Here is a 20,885-nt window from a genome sequence, read left to right as displayed (position 1 = left end):
GCTGCTGTGATTTCCATGATCTGCTGTTGTATTAACTCCTCTTTTATTACACACTGTTTTGTCTGAATTCAGGCAAATCCTGATGTCCTCCTTTAATCTCAGTTTTCTCGTCCTTTAGCTCTTTCCTCCTCTGTGCCTCCTGCTCATCAGTCTGCTGTGATTTACTGACTCACACCAGTTTCGTTAAACACAGAAGGAGGTGCAGAATAAACAGCAGTGAGTTTTCGGGTTTCTGTGGCTCAGGAGGTGGAGTGGTTGATCTACTAATGGGAAAGTTAGTTATTTGATCCTTGCCTCTTCAAGTATGCATGTTGAAGCTTTGGTGGGAGAGTACTGAACTGCCAGAGTGTGAGAGTGTGTGAATGCAGACAAAGTGCTCTAACAGTGTGTGTGAAGAGGCTAATAGCAGAACATTTTTTTACAGCATCATAAATTTTCAGAGGAAGCAAAATCTGCAGGATGAAGCAGGATAAATTCAGGCAGCGCCTTTTACTTCCATCAGCGATTAGAGGTCAAGAGAGAAGGATGAGGAACCAGTGAATACTGACTAACCTTCTCTATGAGCTTCAATATTTTTGAAAAGTCATTTAATATTTTATCTGTGCTGTTTATATGAAGCAAAACTCCTTCCTTTAGCAGGTTTTTACAGTTTTTGTTTCAGTTCTGCTGTCATAAGCACAGATAATCATGCCTGCTTAATACCACAAAACCTGGATGTAATTTGGTTCCTTTTTACTAATTACTTAAACATTGTGATCTTATTTATTAGTATTAATTTCACATTTTTTCTATTTTCTGTTTAATTATCTTCTCTTGTGTATTTTTTTTCTATCCAAATTGACTCCATGTAAAGCAGTGACAGGTGTACATGGTGGAACAGTAATTATGTAGTTATTTTGCTAAAGGTTTTGTTTAATGTTACGGCTGTTTAAATAATAAATCATATCTTTTCTCCTGTTTCTAAAATTGTGATTCAGCACTGACTTCAAGCAGAGTTACAGACCTGGAGCAGGGCTCGACAACCAACCAATCAACTATCCCTGCCCCACCCCACCATCCCGCCCCTTCCTGTTAGCAGAAATATACTGAGGACAGCGCATGATGGTCAGAACAGAGAGACGTGTAGCTGGACATGGATCACCTGTTAGTGCTGCTGCTGCTGTGGAGCTCAGGTAGGACACACACACACACACACACACACACACACACACACACACACACACACACACACACACACACACTTTCAGTTTGGTTTTTTGGTTGTTTTTTTTTTTTAAAAACCCTCTAGCTGATTTTAGACTCTGACAATCAGAGAGGAGCACAAACTGATGTGCTGTGTTATCCACTGTAATGACTGCACATTCTGACTTTGAATGGAGTAAAAATAAATAAGAGGAAACATCTGCTGTCAAAATATGAAGAATCTGTGCCTGAAAATGTTTCAAAATAACAGCTTTATAGAGAAAGTGCTGAGTTTGTGTGAGGAGTGAGGTTTAGAGCCTGAAGAGTGAAACATGACCCCATCAAGTGGAGGCTTTTTACAGTTAGGAAATTAAGGGAATTGGAAAAAAGACTGATTGATATACACTGTAAAAAAAGAAAAGCTGAGTAAACTTAAAATAAAGCAACCAGCTGCAAAGCATTTTTGAGTCTACTCAACTGAATGCTAATATGTATATAAGAATATGAGTCAAATTAAGAAATTCCATCATGGCGTTAACTTAAGTTTGGTTTTTTTTATTTTAAGATTTCTTTTTTATGACTCAAACTTTATTAGATTTTAATATACAAAAAACAAAACAAAAAACAACCCCCCCCCCCCCAAAAAAAAAAAAAAAACACCCAAAAAATAGCAGAATGGACATTCCCAGTAACAACAACAGAGCAAATTGAGAATCAATGCATATTTCCATCCCCAAAAAAAAGAGAAAAAAAAATGATGCCAACATTTCACATAGACCAGATTACAGCTATCTTATTTAGTCCGACCTTAACTACTTTAGCCGGATACGTCACTGACCTGTATGTAAAAAGTAGTTAGCCCACTTATCATTATAGTCGTCCAGTCTATTTAGCAGTCTATATGATAATCTTTCGTAAGCTGCCACTTGTCCCAAAGAGGTATACCACTGAGAGAAGGTAGGAGTCGATGAGGCCTTCCACTCTTTCACCAGCAGCTTCCTCCCCAGCATAATAGCCGTTTGTACCCAATGAGCTAGAGAAGTGGATAAGTGACTCAAAGCTGAAGGGTCTCCTAATACATAAAGACTGTTCATAAATGGGACCCCTTGACCTACAACCTTCTCTACTACAGTGTGAATATGAATCCAATAATCTTGGACTTTGGAGCACCCCCAAAGCAAATGTAAAAGTGTGCCACTTCCTTGCTGCCATTTCCAGCATGCATCATCAGTCGCTAGACCCACCCTATGCAACCGTGAGGGTGTCCAGTATACTCTATTTAAAATCTTAAATTGAACCAATCTTGAACTCAATTCGCGTGACATTTTATTCAGATTCCTGAGGATGCCATTCCATTCCTCCACTGTAAAGTTGAGATTTAAGTCCATTTCCCATGTTCTTTTGAGGGACAGTGTGTTAGGATCAGAAGCTAATAAAAGCATTTTGTAATAAGCTGATGCCTCTTGTCCACGCCCAAAGGTTTTTTTTTATTCCCTCCAGAAAATCGCAGCTTAAAAGGAACTTTGCGAATGAACCACATGTATTGGCCATCAAATGTCTTAGTTGCAGATATTTCCAAAATTCCTGTCTAGGTAAATCAAATTCTTCTGCACGTTTTCCATATGATTTAAATATACTATTTTCGTAAAGATCCCCCAACACTGTTATACCTCTCTGAAACCAGAGCTTCCAAAAGAAGGGTAGTTTAGCAATAGAAAGTTTGGGGTTATACCAAATACCAGCAGACTGGTTAAGATATGGATCAAATTTGAATAATTTGGACATTCTTTTCCATACTTCTTTCAAATGAGAAAGTACCGGATGTGATTGGATATGGGGGGACAAATTAGTTGATAAGCTATATAATGGTGTAAATGGCGAGCAAGCAGTACTTTCAATGGAAAACCAAGGAGGCGCTTTCTCAGGGGGTAAGAACCAATGTGCCAAATGCAGAAGAGAAAAAGCATAATGATATAAAAGTAGATTAGGCATCCCTAACCCACCTTTGTCCACTGGTTTCTGCAGTTTTCTCAGATTCAATCTAGGCTTTTTATTATTCCATATAAATGACTTACAGAGCTGGTCAAACTGTTTGGTGTATTTCAAAGGAACATGAATTGGTAGAGCCTGCAACAAATAATTGAACTTAGGTGTACATACCATTTTGATTACGTTTACCTTTCCCCACATTGAGAGATACATCTGAGACCAACGATCAATATTAATTTTCATATCGCTGAGTAAAGGTTCAAAATTTATCTTTATCAGGTCTGACAAATAAGGCGGGAAGGTGATGCCTAAATACTTAATGCCCTTCTGAGGCCAGGAAAACATACCGGTTTGAAAAAGTGACCTAGGACAATAACTAGTTAACGGAAGGGCCTCTGATTTGGTCCAATTCACCTTATAACCAGAAATAGCTGAAAACGTATTTATTATTGCCTGCAAGGAGTTTAAAGACTTTTCTGGGTCTGATATAAAAAGCAAAATGTCATCGGCGTACAACATCAGTTTATGACAGTCTCTCCCTATACTGACACCTGGAAAATTGAGCTCCCTACGAATAGCCACTGCCAGCGGCTCAAGGGCCAGAGCAAAAAGAAGTGGAGAGAGGGGATCCCCCTGCCTGGTTCCTCTACCTAGTTCAAAAGAAGGCCCTATTATTCCATTTGTGAGTACTGATGCCTTGGGGTGTACATATATAAGCTGAATCCAATTAATAAAGCTTTTGGTAAAACCGAAACACTCTAAAGTAGCGAATAAATATCTCCACTCGACTCTGTCGAATGCCTTTTCGGCATCCAGCGAAATCGCAGCTATGGGAGAATGGCTGTCCTGAACCGCCCACATAATATCAATTAACCTCCTAATATTATCAGCTGAAGAGCGTGAGCTTATGAAACCAACTTGATCTACATGTACAAGAGAGGTTATTACCCGGTTTAATCGATTAGCCAGAATTTTAGATAATCTTACTATCATAGGAGGTCAGACTTATCGGTCTGTAGCTTTTACAGTCAGTGGGGTCCTTATCCTTCTTTAGGATAAGTGTAATGATGGCTTCAGATAGTGAAGGTGGGAGCCTACCCTCTTGAAAAGATTCCTTATAAGTGTTTAAAAGCAGTGGCGCTAGATCTTCTGGAAGGGATTTATAAAATTCAGCCGTATAGCAATCCTGGTGCTTTATCAGAGGGCAGGTGTTTAATAACTCCCACTATCTCTTCAACGGTAATGGGAGCGTCCAAATATTTCAGTTGATCCACTGTCACCCTAGGAAGATTTAAAGATAACAAAAATTTCTTTATATCACTCTCTGAAATGCTTGATTCCGAGCTATAAAGATCTTTATAAAAGTTACTAAATATTGTATTAATTTCTTTAGGTTTAAAGTAGAGATGGACCGATCCGATATTACGTATCGGTCCGATACTGACCTAAATTACTGGATCGGATATCGGAGAAAAATAAAAAATGTAATCCGATCCATTAAATATCACGAAAGCACCTCACAAAACTTGCAACACGCCGTAACTCACCTCAGAACGTTAGCACGTCGGAGCAGTATGCATCACGTGATAGAGCGGCTGTGGCATGCAGGACCTGTCGGTGGTCTGGATAGCATTTGGAGCTTCGCTAGCAACCCGGCATTTCATCTCCGACAAAGTTATCCCGAGAGAAGTAAAGCAAGTGTGTAAGTCCATCTCTGAATGTTTGTAAAGCATTCCTGCGTTAAGCTTAACAAACGATATATGGAGCGACTGCCTCTTCTTGCTGCTACTTCAATCATGAAACTGCTTAACGATCAGCTGATCGGCTTTTCTGTCTCAAGTCCGTCTCTCTTGTTTGCTTTTGGCCCACTTTGCACCAGAAAGAGGAAACCAGCGGCTGAACAACAGCAGCACGTTTAAGCTTGATAAGCTGTTGTTAGAATTTATTTAATATTACTTTCTACACCAGGATCTTTTTCTAGCTGACGGCTGGTAACTGTGCAGGGGCGGATCTAGCAAAGTTTAGCCAGGGGGGCCGATAGGGCATGAACAGGGAAAAGGGGGCACAAAGACATACTTTTCTTTCTTATTCTCATTTAAAATGTCTAGCTTTTAATAAATAATTATCCGAATCTTACACCCAAAGTTTTAATCTGATGTAAAATGAATAGAAGTCCATTACTGTATATAGTAACTATTAAGTCTAATATACCCTAGTAAGCTATAGTACTTTTTCCTTTGGGAAGGTACCATCTGTGCAGTCTGCAATTTTGTTGAAGAAAGATGTTGAATCTATTTAATATTTCTTGAAAAATAATTGATTTCTGTGCATTTTTTTCACACTGCATCAAATTAAGGTTGATTACGTCGATTAAGCATCATGAGGTGGAGCGTGAGGGGTGGTTCCCTATTTTTTATTTATTTATTTTTGTTGTTGCTGGGAGTTGGAACCCTATTAGTTAGGTTGCTTAATATTTATGCTAAGTACTCTTCAAAATACCAGAATAGGGAGGATGGTGTAGGTTTAAGTTTATTAGATTGATCAGTATTGCTGAACTATGAAATTTATTTTATTTTTTTTTGCATACAGGTATAACAGAATAGCTTTAGTGTAGTTGTTGTTTTAAACTTGAGTATGAACTTATACAAAATGCAGCAAGATATTTAAAAAACAGTTTTGTTGATTAAAAAACACTATATCGGATTCATATCGGTATCGGCAGATATCCAAATTTATGATATCGTATCGGACATTAAAAAGTGGTATCGTGCCATCTCTAGTTTAAAGAAAAGACGTCCATTATTATCTTTAACAGCTGAGATCATAGCCATAGTCTCTCTCTGTTTAATATATCTCGCTAAGAGCCTTCCGGCCTTATCCCCTTCCTCGAAGTGTTTTTGTCTAGCACGAAATAGAGAAAATTCAGCTTTTTGTGACAGTATTGCATTAAATTCATATTTTAACTTGGTCAATTCATTCAAATTCAATGAAGAACAATCATTTTTAAATTTTAAATCAGCAAGTTTAATTTGACGTTCTAGATTTTGAAGTTTAGTAATATTTTCCCTCTTTTTAAATGAGGCATACTGTATTATATAGCCTCTCAGGAAAGCTTTTAGTGCTTCCCATGCTACTCCTGCTGAAGGGGCAGTAGGGACATTCATCTCTATATACAGATTGATTTGTAATCGAAGAGATTCTCTGAATGTTGCATCTAATAGAAGGGTCGAATTAAGTCTCCATCTAGGCGTCCTAGCTGTATCATTAGATAGTAGCATGAGGAGATAAACAGGGCTATGATCTGAGAGGATTATGGTACCAATATTACTCGATACAACAGCAGGCATTAGTGATTGGGATACCAAAAAAAAAATCTATCCTTGAGAAGGAGTGGTGAGGGGGGGAGAAAAAAGTATAGTCCCTTCCAGAGGGGTTTTGTAACCTCCACACATCTATGAGGCCACACGCCTCAGTCAGCCCTTTTAGGGCCCTATGAGCCCTAGAAGCATAGACTGATCTGGAACTCCGATCCAGTACCGGGTCCATAACCTCATTAAAATCCCCCCCCCCCCATAATAATAGGGTAATACCCCATGTCAGATATTTTTTTCTCTAATTGTCCAAAAAAGGATGGATCATCTACGTTAGGAGCATATACATTAGCTAAGATGACCGCCTTCCCTTGAACTTCACACAACATTAACATCATTCTCCCAGCATCATCCTTACTCGTTTGGATACATTTAAACTGTAAACGTTTACCAATCAAAGTGGCCACTCCTCTGCTTTTACTAGTACCACTGGCTGCCCTTACATATCCCACCCAACCCATGCATAGCTTCTGAGAATCTTGAGGCAACAGGTGGGTCTCTTGAACAAATGCAATGTCACACTTCTTAGATTTTATAAAGGACAATATTTTGTTTTTCTTAATAGAATTATTGAGGCCCTTGACGTTCCAGCTCATGATACTCAGATTATTTCTACTTATAGATAATTTTAAGGTACATATAAAGCGGGATGTTCAGAAACCTGTAGTAATGACTAGCAAATTTGGCATCAAAAATTAATAAAAGAAAAAAAAAACCCACATAAAACAAAACTATTAAAACAATACCTCAACCATGCCGGGGATCCCCAGACAATGATTCCCCCCTTACCAAAGTCTGTAATCATACACTTAACTACCACTGCCTTGAGCCCCGCCCTCCCATACCCCGATAGTCCAGGCTGAACCCATAATTTAATCTAAGGAGGAGAGAGAGAAAAAAAAAAACCTCAATCGAATATACTGGATCTACAGTCTTATCTATAAAAAATACATTCCAAACCAAACTTTTTTCTAGTTTAATGCTTATAATACAATTTAACAAACAGAACACTAAGAGTGGACAAAGTACAATAAATCCCCTAAGGGTATGAACTCACCGCTCCACCTTGTGTCCATTTCAGTTTAGAGAAGAGGTCCGAGTAAACCTCCAGAATAGTCCTTAATACGAAAACGAGCACGTAATAATCATCATTTGTATCTCTCTCTAAACATAATCAAAACTCAATTAATAAAACCAGGAGCCAAGAGCTGTTCCAGTACTTCGGGATCCAGGGAAAAAACAAACAAACAAAAAAAAAAAAACAGGAGAATATTACTACCCAGAAAATAAACAGAAACGACAGGTAAAAGAAAAAACAAAGCAACAAAAAAAGGACAAAAACGAACAAGCAAAGAAACCGGTTTTACACCATGGAGCGAATGAAAGTCATTGCTTTTTTATGGTCCTCGAAGCGACGGGATCCCTGAGGAGCTTTCACAACAAGCACTGCTGGATAGATTAAGGAGAAACCAATACGTTTGTTGTGCAGAAGCTTCTTGCACTCATTGAACTTATTCCGCTTCTCACTCAGCAACCTTGAGTAGTCCGGGAAGATCATTATACGGTGACCTTCCCATACGATATCCCCCAGGCAACGGGCAGCCTCGGCGACCCGATTACGATCTTGGAATCTCAGGAATCTGGCTATGAGTGGTCTAGCTCGCGGAGGTTGATCGCCTTCATACCTCTTTGGTGGAGCCCCAATTCGGTGTGCTCTTTCTATTTCCAGGCCCCGCGAAAGGACCAGGTTCAAAATCTTCGGTAAGATTCCCTCCAGAAACTTCCAGGCGTCCATCTCCTCGCAGCCTTCAGGGAACCCCACAAAACGCAGATTATTCCTCCGTTCCCTATTTTCCATGTCATCTAACTTCTGCTGAAGTACTGCAACTTCGTCCACCGTAGCCACGGGGTTAGCTTTTTGTCTCTCATGTTCGTCTTCTAAGAAACAAAGCAGATTTTCCACCTGACCGATCCTGTTGACTATGTCTGCCAGCTTACTCTCTGTGGCGCTTGTGCTGATTCGTATTTCTTCCAGTTTCTTATCATGGACGTCGGATTTTTCCACTATGAGGGCTGAAAGTCGGGCCAATTCCTTCGCCAGCTCCCCGGGGATACCCCACGCTGGCTCCGACTCTTCCGTGTCTTCGTATGGAGGTGAAGCCTTCTGGCTAGCACAGCTAGCACTAACTGGTTCAGACGTTTTGCTCGCCCCAGCTCCAGCGCTGGATTTAACGGAGTTCCTAGTAACATTTGGCATATTAGCACTAGGCAAACCTTATCAATGTATTATGGTGCAATTTTAAATCTCTGGATTGCGATTTAAGCAGAAGTATATACGGGGTTTTGGGCGCAGTGTGCTCTCAGGCAGCCATCTTAGCCAAGCGCGTCACGTGACCTTATTTTAAGATTTCTATTCAGATCTACTACTTAAGTTAAAGACTAAAGTTAATTAACTACTAGAACTGACCTGCCGGAAGGCAGCAGCACTGCATGTTTTAGTTGAGAGTTTAGTTTAATTTTAACTTAAAATATTTTGTTTAGCTTCACTAATAGTAAGCGCTTTAAGTGGTCAGATAGAGAAGAGATATACAGTGGCTTGCAAAAGTATTCCCCTTGAACTTTTCCACATTTTGTCACATTACAGCCACAAACATGAATCAATTTTATTGGAATTCCACGTGAAAGACCAACATAAAGTGGTGTACACGTGAGAAGTGGAACGAAAATCATACATGATTCCAAATATTTTTTACAAATAAATAACTGCAAAGTGGGGTGTGCGTAATTATTCAGCCCCCTGAGTCAATACTTTGTAGAACCACCTTTTGCTGCAGTTACAGCTGCCAGTCTTTTAGGGCAGCGGTCCCCAACCCCCGGGCCTCGGACCGGTACTGGTCCGTGAGTCGTTTGGTACCGGGCCGCGAGAGTTGAGGCTCAGGTGTGAAATGTGTGGTTTTCAGGGTTTTTATCGGTTTTCAGCGTTATTTTGTTATCGTTTTGATTGTTAACACGGTTTTCCTGGGTCTTTTCACGTGTGTTATGAATAAATCTTATTTTTTCGGTACCGGTACTAGTTTTATTTTGTTGTATTTATCCGCGACACCTTAAAGGCCGGTCCGTGAAAATATTGTCGGGCATAAACCGGTCCATGGCTCAAAAAAGGTTGGAGACCGCTGTTTTAGGGTATGTCTCGACCAGCTTTGCACATCTAGAGACTGAAATTCTTGCCCATTCTTCTTTGCAAAACAGCTCCAGCTCAGTCAGATTAGATGGACAGCGTTTGTGAACAGCAGTTTTCAGATCTCTCTCTCTTGACCTCTTTGATGTTTACTTTTTTGAAGAAGCAACTTGTAAGCATACACGGCAGACCCAGTCGCATTTTGATGCTTTTTATTAAAGCTTTGACGGTTGCTGTCCACAATACTCACAGAGCTGCAGCTCTCCCGCTGCCTGCTCAACATAACACCAACAACGCAACCACAGGACCCAGTACAATATTTAATTCGGCGGCTGTGATTACGGATGCCGTGCAGGTGCGTCCGCCTCCTCTGCACGGCACCGCAGGCCACGCCCCGCCACACAACTATATAATTAATTGCCCAACATTGGTCATTATATACTGTATTTTGCAGACAGAGTTACAGGACTCTCTCCCAGACCACAGACTCATACTCAATGTTCCCTCTAATTTTTCATGTGTCTGAGCGAACACACAAACCTCCTGAGCGATCCCTTGGACCACTGTGAGCAACAGCAGACGTGTGCACTGTGGTCACGCCAGCGTCGAATCCATCCAAGTCACATGGTTTATTACAATAATCAAATTACAGCATTTACATGTATGTTAGACTACTTTTAATTAACTGCTTTAGCCCACTTACAATGAAAATTTAAAAACATCTTGTTCATGACCTGTGTAGTATGTTAACACTGTTGGAAGTAAAAATAACTTGAACTCCAATTTTGAAAACACAACTTTCTTTTTTTCATCTTTTTTCCTTTTCTTTTTTTTTTTTTTTTTTATAAAGCTCTGACTTGTATTATGAGTCTGTGGTCTGACAGAGAGTCCTGTAACTCTCTGTCTGCAAAATACAGTATATAATGAGCAATGCTGGGCAATTAATTATATAGTTACTTCTTCAAAAAAGTTACTGAGTTTTGCAATACAATACATATGATGCATTTACATTTGGAGATGCTGTCCTGTAACTTCACACAAAGTTTTCTGTCTTTGACAAAAGAAAAAACAGATAAGTCATAAACTTGTTACCATACTGACATAATGTAAGGAATGCACACAGATATCATGTTCAAAATGTGAGCTTAACAGTTAAAGTATGGTCCCCCATACAGTCCATACACACTTTTTCATAGATGTAAGAGCAATAAAAAGGTGCAATAATAATAAATAAACCATAAATGTTAATTGAGTTATTTTATTTTTCAAACTTCAAAAACTAGTTTCTGTCCACCGTTTGTGTGACTAGCAGTCTCACTACCAGGTGACTGTTGTAATTTGGTGATGTATAGAAAAAGTGAATTCTCGAGGTCCTGTGATGGGCTATGTGCAATCACACAAAAGAAGAACTTAAAATTCACCATAACCCTCACTGGAGAAAGGGGCTGTTTGGAATTCTAACTGACATTACAATTGTTGCACATTACTCTAAAATCTGTGCTGTGAGAGTGACTATAAGATCACAACCTGATTTAAAACAGAATCTAACATCAACATTCTTGCCCCTGGAAATAGCTCTGAGATATTAAGAGAATATGGCAAATGAGATCACAGGACAGTCAAAGAATGTACTTTAAAATGAGATCTTGTTGTTTCATTGGAGCAGTAAAGTACGATAACAAGTGCAACTATGTAGGAACAAGTAGCACTGCTACAGAGTTTCTATGTTTTGCATACAGACTCAGGGCTGCTAGTTTCCTCTTGGCATTTTTTTTTTTTTAATTTAAACGTTGGTGACTTAGAACCTCAAAGTTATCAGCACAACACTTGTTTCCTTTTTACCATCAAACATTTCTTTTAGCCATCTGTGTTTATCGGTGCAATGTATCACCAATTTTTATCCAATAACCATAAAGTATTTCTTATAACTAAAGTAGAAACAGTACAGGTATATTACTACTGATGATCACAGCAGAGCACAGACAGAAACACGTTTATCCGGACATGGATCAGCTGTTTGTGCTGCTGCTGTGGAGCTCAGGTAGGACTGCTTTGATTTGTTTTTATTGTACAAATGAAAACAAGTTTGAAAGTGAATGTTTGATGTGAGCAGCTTCATGCTTCAGCTCAATCTGAGCTCTCTGAGCAACTCTCTGTCATCTCTGTGAGGATCTTCAGGAATAGTTCTCCAGGCTTCTTGAAGGACATTCAAGGCTCTTCTTTGGGTGTTTCTGCCTTTTGTTTTGCTCTCTGTCAGGATTATTCAGACTCAGGGGAGTCCAATCTATGACTGATAGTGTTCCACTGTTTGTCTGTCAAGGTATGCTTTTACTGCAGTGTTTCCGATCATTGTCATGCTGAAAATAATATATGCTTTTGTCATTTAGATGTTTTACCGATGGTATTACATGATAGATCAAATTTTGCATTTAGAATTCTTTTAATTTTGACTTCATCTCCAATATTGTGCTGCTCTCGTTTGAATCATAACTATCTATGCTCCATTTTTTAAATGTAAATGAGGAGTCTTCTTCACATACTATGTTTAATAATTCAGTTAAGTTTGATTCAATTTTATTTGTATAGCACCAAACTACAAGTAATAATAACCAGTAGTAAATAATAATGGTGTCATTTCCAGTTGGAAACTGTTCATGCTCTTCAGGGATTTGATTCAAGATCAACATGTGTTTAAAAAAAGTTTACAAGACTGCATCTGTGAAAAACAAAAGCAATACAGCACCTTGAGGTGACTTTTATTGGTATTTAGCTATATAAATAAAACTGAATTGAACTAAATTTTATTTGATCACGTTGTTCATGCTTTTAAATCAGTCTTTGACTTCTGTACTCTGCACTCTGGTTATTTAGATATTATATAAGATACTGACAGAAGATACTAATCAGACAAAACCTGAGTTTTGGGTCTGCGCTTGCAGGCCCTGCTGGTTCAGAGACTTATCACCCGTGAACAAAGCAAGACAAACAGCGATCCGTTTTAACTTGCAAGGGAAGCCTGGTCGGATCAGGCTGCAGCTCTTCACCCGACCTCAAATGACCGACCCTTCCCTGCAGCCTTTTATTCTGTGAATACACAAGCACCACCCATTGTCAACCCCTGTGTGTGCGTGCGTGTGCGTGTGCGTGTGCGTGCGTGTTTGCAGGTTAAAACCCAAATAAGTGACTTCCTGTTGATCACAAAGGGTCATCTCCCCTCACCCTGTATATGGCTTAACCCCTTTAATGGTACACCATACACAAGCATAGGTGAGGCCATAAAGGGCAGCAAGTTTACTAAATAAGAAAACAGAACGTTTACATAGAATGTGCCTGCAGTTAAACACTGTAGCTTCCCCCACCATTCTACATGTAGGGGAGGACAATAGAAACAGAAGAATGTCTTTAATCATACAGTTTGAAACAAGGCTACAAATTTAAGTGCAAGAATGACAACTATTATCAAAATGACCCTAACACTAAGAGTTATGTCCACAGCTGAGCTCCACAGAATCCTGCTTTATGCTGATGGTTCTCTGATTTTCTCCTCAGGAATTCAGGCTTATGGAAAACAAGATTCAACAGGTACACAGAAAAATTAAAGTGAAATGAACAATCACTGAGGGAAAATCGTGACTCGCATTTGTCTCTCATCGTTTCAGAAGTAAAATTGCTTCTTTACTGATGACGCTCTGCTTTCTGTTCAGAGTCTGATGATGTCAGGTTGGTGGGAGGAGCCAATCACTGTGGAGGTACACTGCAGGTGAAACATCTGGGAGAGTGGAAACCATTGCAATTCATTGACTGTACCCTGAAGGAAGCAGCTGTAGTCTGTAAACATCTGGACTGTGGCTCCGCTGTTTCTATAGAACAGTCCCCACAAAGCTCAGTGTGGGGGGTCAATTCTACCTGTGTTCAGTCAGGATCTGCTCTGAGGAACTGTGTAACAACAGAAGGCTTCTCCTCTGCCGTGGAGCTCACCTGCTCAGGTCAGCCCATCAGTGACACTGATGCACCAGACACAAAGACCAGGTAGAATAGTAGCACATCATCTGCAGCAGCAGAAAAGCCTGAAAAGACTTCTTCTATCAGTCCATCTGTGGCTCATCAGTATCCTGACACCCACACAGCCACCTGTAGTCAAGGCACTTCTTAAAGTAACCCTTTTGAATCTTTGGAGTATTCTCTAAAATAGTATCATTTTATTTTTCATACAAAGTAGAAAATTTAGCAAATATTTGCTGATATTGACGCACCACAAAAACAAATCACTGACAGCTGAAACATGTCTCTGCTGTCTCTGATCTCTCTGTTTGATCTTCTCTGATGTCTCCAGACTCTGTCAGGCTGCTGAATGGTTCCAGTCTGTGTTCAGGCAGACTGGAGGTGAAGTCTAACCAGAGCTGGTCCTCAGTGTGTGAAGCTGACTTTGACCAGCAGGATGCAGAGGTGGTCTGTAGGGAGCTCGGCTGTGGGCCTCCTTCGGTCCTCCAGGGGGCGCTCTATGGAGAAGTGGAGGCTCCAGTGTGGAGCAAAGAGTTCCAGTGTGGAGGCCATGAGTCTGCTCTCCTGCACTGTAGAAGCTCAAGCTCAGCTAGAAACAGCTGCTCACCTGGCAAAGCTGTTGGACTCACCTGCTCAGGTAGAAGAGGAGCTGCAGCTTTGATGTGGTTCAAACTCACTTTATTCTTTTACTGAATAAAGTAAAACAATGATCCTACCAATCATTTAATTCTTTGTAATCCAGTGGATCAAGTACCGTACAAGTGACGAATGAATCTTTGGACATTGTTGATCACATGACTCTGGCCAGATGAATGAAGCCTCTACACCGTGCTTCTGAAGCACTGTGTAGTTGGTTCGTTTAGCACATATGCCAGAGCTTCAGCACTAATTCCTTTAAACCTGTTTGAATTGAATAACTTAGTCATTTTTACTCACCTGAGCTCCCAAACTGTTTGCCTCATTTCTCACTCACCTGCCTTCACAGAGACAAAGGCAGAAAGACAGAGACAGAGAGACAAGCCTGTAGACAGTGTTAAATCTTCAGTTCTTTTGATCTTTGGGCTGAAGGAAGGACAACACTTGGTGTATAAATGCTCAATCAACAATCACTTTATTCCATACAACACTTTTGAGCATAAACCATCCTGAGGGGAGATGAGCGCGGGAGGGTGTCAGTCTGATCTCGAAGTGTCTGAGCGTTTCTCACATTCTTATAGCTTCAGCCCCCCTCCAAAGTCATAAAACCTAAACATCCACATTCTTTCTCTCACTCAGTGAGCCTAAGTTATGACCTTGGCTTCCTGTGCAGTATGTTCTGTTCTTTTCTAATCAGACAAATAAGGCCATGCTTCTCTGAAAACAACATTTCTTATAACTCAGCAGTATAATGCATCATAAAACAATATCATACATTCACAATAAATCAGCAGTCTAATGTAATACAAATCAGTTTAATAAATGTAATTGGTATCACCTTCTTCTAAGTCAGGAGAATAATGCAAACTAAAACTACATAATGATTTCACAATCTTTAATTAGGGGTATAACATAATATAATAATCTCACAACAGATACAGTCAGTTTCTTGGACCTGCAGCTATTAAAGACCCATTTATATAGGCTTAAAATGTCCAGTGGAGACGAGGCTACAGTGTCTAAATAAGCGTTTCCCAGTTTACCTCAATTGTTGCAGACTGGAGGAGGAGAAGGAGGAGAAAAGCAGAAGAAGGGAGAAGAAGTGAGGAAGAACATCCTCCTCACACAAGAGGTGGATAAAAGTGGACTCAGAGAGCAGGCTGACGGTTCTTTGCTCTCTCAGAGTGTTAAATAAGTAAACATAAAAGAGGTTAAATACAGTTTTACTTTGGTCCTTTTCTTTAAATTTCCAGGTCGTGCTGCAGTGTTTCATCAATAAGGTTTAAAAACTTTTGTGTGGGGAAGAATTTAACAACATTTATCTCAAACTTCTACTGAACAGATTCTCAGGGAAAAAAACTCGGCACTGTCAAAATAATGACTTATGTAACAACTCTGCTTTCTGTTCAGAGCCTGTCAAGTTGGTGGGCCAAGCCAGTCGCTGTGCAGGCATGCTGGAGGTGAAAGTGGGAAAGTGGAGAACAATCGATTATTTTGACTGGGATCTGAAGGAGGCACATGTCGTCTGTGAACATTTGGGCTGCGGCTCTGCATTTTCTATACAATGGAAAAATGAGCCCTCTGAGATTTCTGTGTTGAAAATTGAGCCTGATTGTGTTCACTCCGGATCTGCTCTGAGAGAATGTGCAAAATCATCTTCCTCTTTCCTAACCCTGAATGTCACCTGCAAAGGTAAGCAGAATCATCTATCCACATATCCTTATCTTATCGACTTTGCAGGGTTTAGTTAACTGGAGGTTAATGGTTTGAGAGAGGAGCAGACATATGCTCTGCTGTTTACAGTAAATGATTTTGGAGAGAGTGCACCCAGCTGAGATCCTGCTTCATTTTTTTAACAGAAGGTGGATGTGACCTCATCTTGCATCATCTGTATGTTTACAGACCTGCTGGTTCAGCCAATCATCTCTGTGTCCTTCATGAATTGGGTCTCCATGGCCCAGCAGCAGGGGCTTCAGGTGTCCAGGGACTCTAACTTCACCATCAGCTGCTCCATCCAGCCACAGTACCTGGGAGGCTCCTTCCAGCTCACCTTCACCTCATCCAACACGGCGTACAACTACACCCAGCCAGCTGTCAATCACTCTGCCCACTTCCTGTTTCCTGCTGCAAAACCCGCCCACCAAGGAAACTACAGCTGTATTTATCATGTCTACGACTTGTCCTCTGAGAGCCCCCTGCTATCTGTCACTGTGTCAGGTAAGTTGAAGCAGAGGCTGCTGGGTTTGTGTTCAGGTCAGCGTTAAATAACAGAGAGGTTCAGGTTATGAGTTATGGTACTACTACTTTGATGCATACAATGCAGTAACCTGAGATACATAGAAATATTAACCATAAATATGCAGTAAGTATTTTTGTACTTTATCACATGACCACATGTGGTCTTGAGCCATAGGTCTTCAGCTTTTTGAAGGTCTTTCACTGTTTTTCTTTGGACATTAGCTGCTTTATCACTCATTTTCAGTCCAGTCCTTGTACCTGACTGATCAACCAGTGTTGTGTCTACACATAACAGATAACTTGGCAAGAACTCAATTTTACATTATTTTTTTAAATCACTATTGTGCTAGAAACTTGCCACCAAAGTGCAGCAATTTTGACATGTCTTAAGTTAAATCTATGAAAAATGCCAATTTCTTATTTTTGCCTGTCTCGTTTGGTTCTTTAGCCATCAGAATTGATGTCTGAAGGCCAACAAAGATACCCAACGGATTTATTTTATTTTATTTTCAGTTGTTACAGATGGGACAGACATGGCTGGGGAATAGGACAGGGAGAAAGAAAGATGAAGGAAAAACAGAGGAGAACAGGGAAAGTGAGAAAGGACACTTAAAAAGAAAAAAAACCTCCTGGATCACCTGTTGAGAGAAAAAAAAAGAAAACAAGAGAAAACAAGCAAAAAAAGAGAGCAACATAATAAACACAGCACCATCGCAATAATCATGCTAAGTGTAAATAACAGTAAATGCTAGTGATGTGTCGATCACGAAACAGCTCTTAGAGCCGGATCTTTGAAGTGAACGACGTGGTTTTTTTTGTTTTGTTTTTTTCTTTCTCTCACCCTCTCTCTCGCACTTTTTTTCGCTTCACAGGGGGGAGGGGCGGTAGTTACACTTGCAGTAGCACAGGAACAGAGCGGGAGGAAAAGAGAGAGAAAGAGAGCCAGGGACAACAACATCACATTAGAAAGGCATTGTAATCATCCACAACTGAAAATAGTTGTGGATGATTACTATAAAGGATTCAGAAAGTTTATTCATGCAGGTCCATATGACAGAGAATATACATCTTCTTTTTGTTTTGAATATTTTAATTGATGTTTAATTGTATTGTGGTTTGCAGTGTTCTGTGTTGTTTCACTTTAAATTTGTTTAAAAGGAAAAAGCTGGAAATTTAAATAGTTAAAAGTTGAAATGTAAATAGTTGGTTTTTGTATTTTATAATTTATTTATTACATTTTATGTTGAGTGAATAAATAAAAGTATATTTACGCTGGCCCCTAGAGACAAAGCACGTACAAACTCCAAATTGTGTAAAAACTCCAAAGCATGTACAAACAGGCCGGTTGGAAGCCAAAAGAGCCGGTTCACTAAAAATAGCCGGAATTCCCATCACTAGTCAATATTAAATATTGAATGTTGTTGTGCAGCACGCAGGTCCGACTGCGCACAATGTGCTTTGAGGTAGCAGCCAAGAAAGATGTTGTTTGTGTCTGTGAACAGTGAACACCCGTGTGCACACCTGTGTGGATCAGTGTGCTTGTATTAAAAAGGTTTTTCCATTTAACGATCTGTTAAATGGAGTGTGGGGAGCCAGAAACCCATCCACCAGGGCATGAAGCAGGCATGGAGGAGATCCAGGCCCCAGACATCCAGAGGCCTTGACTGAATGAATTATTTCTTTAATGATGCTTGTTGACTGTGAATGTGTCTTTATTAGATCCCACACACTCAGATGTTGTTAAAGGTGTTGTCATCACACTGGTAGTCCTGCTGGTCATTGTACTCATGATCCTTGGTCTTCATCTCTATCGTCAGGTATTGAACACGTTTGTAGCTGAGAGTGAAGCTGCTCCTTTTTCATTTGAGGATAGGATAGGATTGCCGTAGAAAGCCTGATTGCTGTGCTGTGATGTGTCTCCAGGTCAACAAACAGTAGAACAGCCAGCTGACTGACTGTAAACTCTGTGTTTGAGCCCCTGGAGGAAGGCCAGGAACAAGTTCAGCCAGCAGAGGAGGACCTCCAAGGAGCTCGAAAGCATGTTTAGACAGAGCATGGTCTCATTTCTACACCATCTGTTTTGTCCTCCATCCTCCTATCTGTGAGCCCGAAGTCCGGTCAAAACACAAGTTCAGCAGGGCTGTGCAGAGATGTTTGAAAGGGCAGGTGCTCAAAGTTAAAAAAGGGGGCACATAGAACCAGGCTGAATAACAACAACCCACATTCATCAAGAATCTAATATGGAATTGCATCATACTATATCACTGTCATCAGGTGGGGACTACGCAAAGCAAACATAGCTTATATTTTACCTATATATTACAATGATGCTGTTGAGGGGTTACTGCTGCTCCTGCTGCTGATTGTGCTGGAGGGCAGGTTTGTGTTGATCTGAAACTGTAGACATCAAAAAGTCCATAGGAGAAATGGTAGCTGATTAAACAAATGTTATTAGATGATAATAAAATGCAAAGATTGGTGACAGCGCTTGGAATCATAAAGCAAGTGATTGAAACAACTGTGGGAAATAAACTAGGCTCTGTCTGTGACTCATTCTATGCCTCTCTTCCTCCTTCCATCTCCTCATCTCATTTATCACTCTCCACCAGTGTTGGTCAAGTTACTTGAAAAAAGTAATCAGTAACTAATTACTGATTACTTCCCCAAAAAAGTAATCCCGTTACTTTACTGATTACTTATTTTCAAAAGTAATTAATTACTTAGTTACTTAGTTACTTTTTAAAAACACGATTTACAACCTGAATAGGTGATAAAGCGATAGATCTTTCAGCCCAATTCTACTTTTTCTGCATAATCCATCATACAAAATGTAATCAAATGGAAAAGTCCCTTTTTTTAACTTGTTTTATCAGTTTTAATCTTTTAACTTTATGCATCAAGCAAAAATGTAATTATATGCAACATTCTCTGACTTGAAGAAATTAGTTTAACATTTAAACCTATTTTCTGCACATTCCAGCACGTAAAATAAAATATTTTTTGTGTTTACACTCACTCTTTCAAATAGATGCAAGTAAAACACAGCAGAAAATAAAGTCAAAGACTCAGCGGTCCTGTTGCTCTATTTTCACCTGTAAAGCAGGAGTGGCGTAGGCGGAGGTTTACCCTGGTGCAGGTGTGCCGCGGTCAGTTGAAGAATCCGCGAGTTTCTCTGTGAATTTCCCATTACGTCGTTGCGCACTCGGTGCTTGTTTAGGGGTTTTTTTCGCTGTAAAAAGAAGTTTTCTTCCCACGCACAACGGACACTAATATTTTTGTCACTTTTTATGGAATCAAACTCAAAATAAGGTCAGTACTTCCACGCTTTAAACGCTGCACGCTCATACTCTCTCCCACACTTGATATATGATCCATTGTTGATCTGCACACAGCTGTTGTCATGTCATTCTCGTATAAAAAAATCACGGTTTTAGTAAGCAGCGTTCCTACGGGAAAGTAACGGTAATCTAATTACCGATTTTGAAATAGTAATCCCTTACTTTACTCGTTACTTGAAAAAAGTAATCAGATTACAGTAACAGCGTTCCTACGGGAAAGTAACGGTAATCTAATTACCGATTTTGAAATAGTAATCCCTTACTTTACTCGTTACTTGAAAAAAGTAATCAGATTACAGTACAAGTAACGCGTTACTGTCCATCTCTGCTCTCCACTTGCTGTCCATCTGAGAGCAAGGTGAAATTTGCTATTGCATTAATGTATTATTTAATTATCCACACTTAAAAACTCTCACCAATGTTATATCATTAGTAATAAATTTAAAAAATCGATACTGTATATACTATGGCCACAAGTTTGCATCATGGTGCTGATCCAGAATCCTTCCTTTATTATATATTATAGTGCTATAATTATAAAATAATGAGAATACAAAAATAAAGTAATAAATATAAAATGGGGCTAGGGATACGTATTTATGATTATTTAATTTGTTTGACTATCCATTCTGTGCAGGCAGAACGCTAATTAAATGTTTAACCCTTTAAAACCGGTCAGAGCGGCATGCTCCGTTTTGCGCAACTACTTTTAAATCCCTGTAGCACTGCAACCACGTAAGCTAGTGCAATTAATTTTTTTGCATATGAAACCGGAGGAGCTGTACTTACATCTTATGCCATCAGCTTGTCCTAGGTCACGGTTTCCTTCCACATATAGCTTTGCAAAAACTGCATAAAAAGCACTTGCAGCAACAAAAACATAATATTCCAGAAACACGCTTTGCCGAGCCGATCAGTTGTTCGTAACACTTCTTAGGTTGGAATAGACAT

The 20,885-nt window shown here is 39.8% G+C and overlaps 3 protein-coding genes across 3 annotated transcripts in view; 2 read left to right on the top strand and 1 right to left on the bottom strand.

Moving 5' to 3' along the window:
- Positions 1-20,885, top strand: part of LOC120730432 (deleted in malignant brain tumors 1 protein-like) — a 390,545-nt gene that overhangs the window by 256,660 nt on the left and 113,000 nt on the right. The window contains exons 17-18 of the mRNA XM_040026837.1: positions 13,425-13,706; positions 14,054-14,359. Coding sequence (XP_039882771.1) covers positions 13,425-13,706; positions 14,054-14,359 — 588 coding nt within the window. The remainder of the gene's footprint in view (positions 1-13,424; positions 13,707-14,053; positions 14,360-20,885) is intronic.
- Positions 7,820-8,933, bottom strand: LOC120730442. Its single transcript, XM_040026855.1, has 2 exons — positions 8,511-8,933; positions 7,820-8,261 (listed from the first exon to the last, which is right to left on the bottom strand). The coding sequence occupies exons 1-2, from the start codon at positions 8,797-8,799 to the stop codon at positions 7,906-7,908; spliced, it is 645 nt and encodes a 214-aa protein (XP_039882789.1). The 5' UTR covers positions 8,800-8,933; the 3' UTR covers positions 7,820-7,905.
- Positions 15,191-19,270, top strand: LOC120730441. The gene is made up of 3 exons (XM_040026854.1): positions 15,191-16,050; positions 16,261-16,575; positions 18,316-19,270. The coding sequence occupies exons 1-3, from the start codon at positions 15,810-15,812 to the stop codon at positions 18,483-18,485; spliced, it is 726 nt and encodes a 241-aa protein (XP_039882788.1). The 5' UTR covers positions 15,191-15,809; the 3' UTR covers positions 18,486-19,270.

The sequence above is a fragment of the Simochromis diagramma genome, unplaced genomic scaffold, assembly GCF_900408965.1.
Source record: "Simochromis diagramma unplaced genomic scaffold, fSimDia1.1 OVJJ01000293.1, whole genome shotgun sequence".
Taxonomy (NCBI): domain Eukaryota; kingdom Metazoa; phylum Chordata; class Actinopteri; order Cichliformes; family Cichlidae; genus Simochromis; species Simochromis diagramma.
The sequence above is the reverse complement of the archived record's forward strand: the minus strand, read 5'-3'. Positions and strand labels throughout refer to the sequence as shown.

Bases quoted from the DNA above. Each gene is read 5' to 3' on its own strand.
- LOC120730441 (XM_040026854.1), top strand. From the start codon at position 15,810: ATGCTGGAGGTGAAAGTGGGAAAGTGGAGAACAATCGATTATTTTGAC. The intron at 16,051-16,260 runs GTAAGCAGAATC...GTATGTTTACAG, and splicing joins CCTGAATGTCACCTGCAAAG to ACCTGCTGGTTCAGCCAATC. The intron at 16,576-18,315 runs GTAAGTTGAAGC...TGTCTTTATTAG, and splicing joins GCTATCTGTCACTGTGTCAG to ATCCCACACACTCAGATGTT.
- LOC120730442 (XM_040026855.1), bottom strand. From the start codon at position 8,799: ATGCCAAATGTTACTAGGAACTCCGTTAAATCCAGCGCTGGAGCTGGG. The intron at 8,262-8,510 runs GTCAGGTGGAAA...GCCTGGAAATAG, and splicing joins AGACATAGTCAACAGGATCG to AAAGAGCACACCGAATTGGG.